This window comes from Rhamphochromis longiceps, linkage group LG7, assembly GCF_057381845.1.
Source record: "Rhamphochromis longiceps isolate RC_006_pf linkage group LG7, R_longiceps_female_GT1.1, whole genome shotgun sequence".
NCBI classification, from domain to species: domain Eukaryota; kingdom Metazoa; phylum Chordata; class Actinopteri; order Cichliformes; family Cichlidae; genus Rhamphochromis; species Rhamphochromis longiceps.
Genome location: NC_140563.1, coordinates 49,659,684 through 49,667,426, shown reverse-complemented (window position 1 = coordinate 49,667,426; position 7,743 = coordinate 49,659,684). Strand labels below are relative to the sequence as shown.

General features: G+C 43.2%; 1 protein-coding gene across 3 annotated transcripts in view; it reads right to left on the bottom strand.

The window, feature by feature from the left end:
* Positions 1-2,120: 2,120 nt before the first annotated feature.
* The window catches only part of ctif (CBP80/20-dependent translation initiation factor), a 61,918-nt gene continuing 56,295 nt past the window's right edge, over positions 2,121-7,743 (bottom strand). For all 3 annotated transcript variants that reach the window (XM_085414058.1, XM_085414059.1, XM_085414060.1), the window contains 2 exons: positions 7,000-7,053; positions 2,121-4,677 (listed from right to left, as the gene is read on the bottom strand). In XM_085414058.1, coding sequence (XP_085270184.1) covers positions 4,456-4,677; positions 7,000-7,053 — 276 coding nt within the window. In that variant the 3' untranslated portion in view covers positions 2,121-4,455. The remainder of the gene's footprint in view (positions 4,678-6,999; positions 7,054-7,743) is intronic.

Sequence of the window (7,743 nt, the reverse complement as noted above, 5' to 3'; positions counted from 1 at the left end):
GTCGGTAAAGCTCGAGTCATCATACGGTGCCCCGAGGCTTGATTATATTTATTCGTGTGCTCTATTTATGGGCTTTAACTAATGGTTGTTTAGACACTAAAAGGACCTGCCAATGGTTTTCTCAAACAAGGTGATTAATGGTTCGGTTTGATCCAAAACGTATGATCCGTTGTTAACCAGTTTGATTTTGACAACCAAAAATACGTCGGAATGAGACAATGGAAAACAGAATAGTGAATAACAAAAGCAGAATTATGTTAATTATATGCACATTTTTAGAAGTAGAAAAGTGTGGGTGTTTCTTTTTTTGTTTTTTGCTCCATATAGCTTATCTAGCATCTAGGATGGTGTGGTGATTAGCACCGTCACCGCACAGGAAGGGCTCGGGTTTGACTCCAGCCTAGGGCCTTTCTGAGTGGGTCCTCTCCAGGTAATATGGCTTCCTCCCACAGATATGCATGTTGTTAGGCTAATTGGTGAAACTAAACTGACTCTAGGTGTGGATGTGGGTGTCAGTGTCTGTGTTAGCTCTGTGATAGACTGGCAACCTGTCAAGGGTGTACCCCGCCTCTCGCCGTATGACAGCTGGGATAGGCTTCAGCCCCCAAAAGCAGTAAGAATTTTGTCCCCAATTATGTTGTTTTAATCTTTGCAAACCAAAATTGTAATTACCCAGCCTTCTTTCCACCTCCAGCCCAGAGTTAATAGTTATGGAATAGTTATGGAGCAATAGGAAAATGGGCAGATGTCATCTCGAATTCTGGATTACAGACCTTTCTTTCACTCATCAGTCAGTGTTGGGCCCAGTGACAGACAAAGGAAGAGACACAATCTTCATTCTTTAAAGTTACAGTGTTTCTGCCTGTTCTTACTGTACCAAGCTGAATTAAGTGTGACCGGTGCCGGCCATCAGTGTCAGTTATTCATTAATCATCCCCTGTATGATATGAGCATTCACTCATTTTAGTATTTCATTTCTATCCCCTCTTGCATCTGCTGTTGGCGTGTTTTCACTTCCCTGTTTGCCAGATTAGAACATCTATAACATCCTTACTGGCCCTGTTTGTGTTGTGATTCTGCGTGAAATAAAACAAAGAAATCTAACGTTTCAGCCTTTCACATGTGTTTACGTGTTCAGAATAATCACGTGGGATTATGTTGATCGCTGTGGATAAGGGCTGGAGGACATCCAATAGGTTTGAGGGACGGGGCCCTCAGCAGGGAGGTAACCCCTGCATTAAGAGCGCCCATCGGGACGCCAAAGTCGTGGAGCCCCCAGGCATATGTTGGGGGGCTCAGCAAAGGCGAGTCACTGATGAAGGTCGCTGCGTGGCAGTCGTGCACACCAACACAGACGGCGCTGTTAATTTCTAAAGTGTGTTCGGCTTAATGTGTGACGATGTAAATGAGCTGCAGCGTGCACACGTATGAATTGTTAGTAAAATGACCCACTGCGGCGCCACGATTAGTTACGCAGTCTGTCTGCTGACGACGGAGCCAACCACGTGTGTGCCATTGTTTCTTTTGTCGTGTCTGAATGACTTTTCTTTTTTTTTTGTCTAGTGATACCACGCCAGCTTCCATGTGACTGCACTGAGAAATTGACGAGACAGAAAAGAAGGAAAAAAAACCCCCAACACACACCAGAGTTTGTTCCAGCACATCTTTTCTTTCCTATTAGTTTATTTTTTCAGCTGCTTAGAAAAACAAAAACAAAAGCTCATCACAGATGACCCACCGTCGTCAATCCCAAAAGCTCGTCCGCGCGTCGGCCGGGCCGCTCGTTTTGTCAAGATTCACGAGAAAATCCAAATGAGGGTGCATCTCATTCAGTCGTCGAGTGAGTCACGTGACCCGAGCGCAGGGGTCTAAGGGCACAAGGGGTTGGAGGTGGGGGGAGGGGGTGCCACAGATGATGGGGGCAATCCCCACCTGCCCCAATCTGCTGAGAGAGGGAACCGCTCTTTGCATAATGGATACTGACTGATGGCCTTTTCTTTTTTCACAAAGGAAACTCCAGAAATTCCAAACTTACACACTTGCCAGCAAGCTAGGTATCACTGCTTCAGATGTGTTAAAAACCCACCAGAAGAAAAAAAAGTTTATTTTTAATATATATATATATATATATATATATATATATATATATATATATAAATAAATGAGCTAAATATAATTTAAATACAAACCTAAAAACAAAATAAGACAACAACAAAAGACAAAACAATAAAACAGATCACTTCTTAAGCAGACACACACACGTACAGATGATTGGGATGCGTCTTCAAAAAACATCTGAGCTTAAAAAAGAAAAAAAAATTGTCACCCATCTCATCTAACTAATCTTCTGGGGTGTGTTTCTACCACACAGGATCTTAATTCTTGATGCAAGACACAGAAAATAATAATAATATAAAAACAGCCCACAGAGAATCAGTGGGAACTAAGCATATATATGTGTGTGTGTGTGATTACTCCCGAACAGCTACTTCCTGATGAAAAAGGATGAGCTAACTTGTAGCCACACAACCACGGTATTCCTATGTGTAACATCACTGCTGCATTATTCCCCAAATTTAAGAGGTTTTTTTGTAATACTTGTAATTATATCGTATGCAGATTATATATAGAGAGCCCATTTAAAAAAACAAAAACAAAAAACCCCCAAATAAACGTGATTGGCTTGGTATGACTATTGCAGTACACACGTTAGCTGGAATAAGGGTCACACATGACTAGCTAATATGAGGTCAAACAGTTAAGATTTTTCTTGTCGTCATTGTCATCTTCAAATACACAGGTTAATAGTTGTCATTTCTCTCCAAAAGGAAAAAAAAATCAAGACCAAACTACAGTCGATATTAAACACTTGCAAAAACATCCACTGCAAAGAATGGCTTGTGTAGGAGGAAATTGTAAAGAAGCATTGTACTTCTGCTTCATTGTGTGCCATGCTTATTTTTTTCTTTTAGTTGTCACATCACTTTTTCAGTTGTTTTATATTTATATATATTTCCTTCAACAACACAACGATGCGATAAAGTCCTCAGCACGCTCGCTGCTGTGCCCTAAACAACGGAGAGAAAAAAAGGGCAATTGACAAGGCCACTAGTCCATTAAAACATCCTCCAATCCCTCACTATGCTCAACTCAGATCTCTCTCTACTTGAATTCGCCGTTACTCTGCAACGCTGATTCCAATTCAAACTTCCTACTTCTGTTTTTTCTGAGTTTTCAAAGCAAATCGCCTCAAAACGGTGCAAAACAAATCGATCCTGTGCAATAAGGCCTATGACTATAATATCTCATACATATTACCATTGAAACAGGACTTCAAAATGAAACATTGATAACCAAAAACAATAAATGATAAAAAAAATATAATGATGATGATGATGTGGTTAACAAAGCATAGACGTGCACGGCTTAACAGCAGAAGAGACATTCCGTAGCAAGACAAAAACAAAGGAATTATCAGACAGCAGTGTCTGATTTAATTTCCTAATGCTGCTCCCCCCTCACCCCACCCTCTGCAATATTTCTACTGCTTCTATTGGCTGTGTGGGCCTGAGCTTGGGGAACAGGGAGTTGGGGTGCCAGTGGGGTGTGCTCGGAGTGTGTCGTCTCACAGGGGCTCAAGCAGCCATCTGTCACCCTACTCTAGCCAGCCTGATCTTTATCCCCAACCCAGCCTGGCCCAGCAGGCCCGCTGTCTCATCTCCTCAAAAGGGCTTCCTGCTGGGTGGGGGGTGTCGGGGAGACAAAGGCAGGGAGGAGCTGTGGGGGGGCTCCACAGCGAGGCCCTTTGACCTGGTCCCTGGCCTGGCAGGGCAGACAGCCCAGACAGACAGCACTGTGTCTGCTCCCTGCCTCCTCCTCTCTTTTATCAGCCACACAGACCCTGGGGGCTAACGGAGAGACAGAAGAGGGAAGGGGAGGAGGGGAGGTGTGGCAAACGAACACAATGAAGAGACTGACACAGACCACCCCGGCCCCCACCCGCCCCTTCGCTCTCCGTCCTCTATTCATCTCTGGGCACAGATCTCTCTATTCCCCACGGACAGACCGCTGCCCTCTCCTCCTCTCTGCTACGTGACCCCTCTCTTGTCTCTTCCCTCCTTTATCCAGCAGCCAGCCAAGCTCTCAGGCTCCATGTGGCCGAACACACCCACACTGACTACCTATCAGTTACCATCTTCTCAAATGTGTGCCAAATGTGGCACATGTAGTGTTGGCTTTTTGGGTTACCTGTTAGGAGGCTCTTACATGATTTGTCTGTGGTAGTGGTCACCTTTTCTTATCCGTTTTGTTTTTTAATAATGGAATTTACAGTTAAGCTCAATAGCGACATTTACTTCTTTAGGCAACAGAGATTATTACAATGCATAACCAGAAAACATCTGTTGTGTTGGGGTGAGGAGGACACATCTCCTCTTCTCCTGTGGGAGCTGGCACCTAGGCAGTGGTGGTGAGCTTTTGGATGGTACGGTTGTAGTACTGGGTAGTGAGAGCCTCCAGGGGGCTCCAACGGTGCGCATGCAGTTCGATGACCTCCATGAGCAGAGAGCGAGTCAGCGGAGATTCGGCGGGACAAAGCATCTTGTCTCTGACAGCTGCTAAGAGCTCTGTCATCATCTCGGGGAGCTGCTCTTCCAGCAGTCGGCCTGTGCTCTGCAGCTGGTGGAGAGACAAGGAAGGGAGGGTGGGGGAGTAAAGAGGTAGGAGGTCAGAGAAAAGAGTGCGTGTGTGCGTCCTTAACTGAGAACAAGACACAATGTCTGGCACCTTGTTATTGTGGATACAGTCAGACAAGCAGAGGTTCACACACCCTCTGGCCATGGAGATGTGTGCATGCCGAGGCTGCCAGTATGTAATCAAGACTGCAAACATTGTGTTTGCGAGCATCTGGGAACTCTTTTCCAATCAGAGCTCACCTGCCTTAGCCCTTTCTGTCCTTTTAGTTCTAGGTATTACTTTCTGCCGTTTAAAGGATTTATTGCTGCCTGGCAGATTTCCCATTAAATGTGGAGGCTGTGGCTCTATGGGTGATGCAGACTGTATTCGCCCCCACCCCACCCACCCCTGATAACAAGACCCCTGATATAGTTTGCAAGATAGTTGTTCCAGGGGGCTAAATTTCTGTGTTTTTACGTTTACATCCTGCTAGCTTCGTTTAAAAAACACACAGCCTCTGGTCTAAAAAACCCACTGCAAAGCCAATTAGGTACTTTAACTGTGTTCTTTTATGGCCAGCAGGGGGCGACTAGTCTTGTTGCAACAAGAAGTTCAAATGTATAGAAGTCTATGGGAAAACGGGCCATCTGCATACCACATTTATGACCTGAGTAAATTCTTTCCTAATAAATTTATGATTGTGGTCGCTACTTTCAAGTCTTTCGTGATGTTAAATCCATCTGCAGAGTACAATTTAGTTATGCTTCGACTGATAATGCTACTGATAAGCATATAGTTTTGCTTCCCAGTTTTAGAAACACTACGCAGCAAAAATGCTCAAATTAAGGCTTCAATATGCAAATCCAGAAACCAATGACTGACTATATCCATCTTTTGTATAGAGATCGAAAATGTGATGTAATTTCCGGGGTAAAACCGCAAAGGATTGTAGGTACGAGTGGCAAGCGGTACTAGGGCACGCAGGCTTTCATAAGAAAACAGTCACACAACGATAAAAAGAAACAAAGAATGGCATTATTAACTGCAATAGCCGGTCACATGACAGCCATGGGAAGCCGACGGGTAAGGAGATCGTTTTTTATCGGATTCTGTCGTGGAAGAGAAATTGTTCAAGCCATGTTTCCGAAGTAACAAAGAGCCGACTGATGGCTTCTGTTGTAGTTATTACGTAATTTATCATAACATAATTGTTGATGAGGGTTACAAATAAGTCTTATATTGATTTGAATTGAATTCGTTGCACTATGCTGCTTTGTTCACTGTGGCGATCCAGACTGGGCCCCCTCTATCAACCTGGGTCATACCGAGTTTAAAGCTGCTACCACAGCGAGATTTGATCGGTTAAGTGAGAGAGCGATATAAAAACAGCCGCGAAAAGTCCCGCATATATGTGCCCAAAGTGTTGTATTGAAGCAATCAAGTGATGAATAACTGTTTTCAAGTAAGTTGTTTTGCAATGGTTATTATTATTATTATTATTTTTTGCATTGTTGATTTGTTTTTCACCAAAGCAGCTAATAAAGCATAGTGGATTTTTACAATTTTGCCTGTTTCTTGTAAGATCCTATAATAGAATGAAACAATAATGCCAGTTATAAATAAAGACAATAAATTGAATGAATTACGAAACACTTATTTTATTTCTACTGGATCTGAAAATGTAGTGTAATACTACAACCTGAAAAGACAAATAGATTGTGTTTGCCTGTACAGGAGATAAAGAGAAAAAAAAAATTAACAACAGCTGTGAAATGGAATAGTCCAAATCACCAAAGTAAACTGGACCTGGGCTTGTTGCAGGGATCTGAAGTTACCAAACATTTTGTGAGTGTATGCACCCACACTTAGGACCATATAATAATAAATATGTGCGTGATAAAAGTTGGGCAGCACGCTAACGTCCTTACTCCACTCTGTATGCTCGTATAGGTCTAACCTTTTCACTCCTTTGATTTTTTTCCTCGTACTTTTTTTTTTTCTTGGTTTGCCTTTTCGTCAAGTCTGTCTTTGTACGGACCTGCCGTGTTCTCCGTCGTTTTGTACATAACTGTTTTAGGGGCAAATAAAATGCAAGTAGGGATTAAAACCGCAGAATTAATGATTACCGGTGCTGGAAATGCTAACGCTTGATGCAGTGTTTTGATTTTGCTGCCAGTCGTACCTACAATGCAATGCGCGAAAGTCACGTGGTCTGTCAATCTCTATACAGTCTGTGGTGTCTGTATAGGCGAGCACTTGTGTTTGTAGGGGCCAGTTTGACTTTTGAGTATGAAGACTTGACTTTAAGTAATTATGCATTGATACCTCCATGGAGCAGCAGAGGACTGCGTCTTCCTTAACATCCGTCGACTCTAGCAGCTGCAAAGGACAAGAACAGACACTGTAAGACTTACAAAGCAAAGGGCTGCGCAAACTAGCACAACACAACTCCAGAAGTAGCACAGTAGAAATGATGGAAGATGCACTGTATACATACAAAAACTGATTTAAACCACTTGATGAAGAGAACAGAAAAATGTGTTCATGAGTTCACAAAGAAACGGGGAGGGACCTAATCCTGATTGTAAATATTTTTGACATTAACATTTTAAATCCTGGAAGACAACACACTGAGCTTCCAGGCTGCCAGCAAACATCACACATCATGCCTTCCTTTACGCACAATGTACATACACACGCAGTAGCACACACACGTAAACACACAGCGTGGCCAAAAACAAACAGTGGATTGGGTAAACATGCTAGCCCCCTCCCACCCACTACCACACACACACACACACACACCAATGCCGGCCCGCATGCACAGATGGGCATACAAATACTCCCCTGAAACAATGCAGGCAGAGAGAGGTAGAATAACATTATGCCAGAATACGAGCTTCTAGGTTCAGTTTACAGCAGAAGCGACTTTGGCTAAATGCTCAACTCTAATGCTGCCTTAGTCTTCATAACACTGTTTACAAAGCTCTGCTTTGATTAAACTGATGGAGGGAAGGAAGTACCATGGAGGAAGGGGGGAGCGTGTTTTGAAAATGAGGAAAATACTGT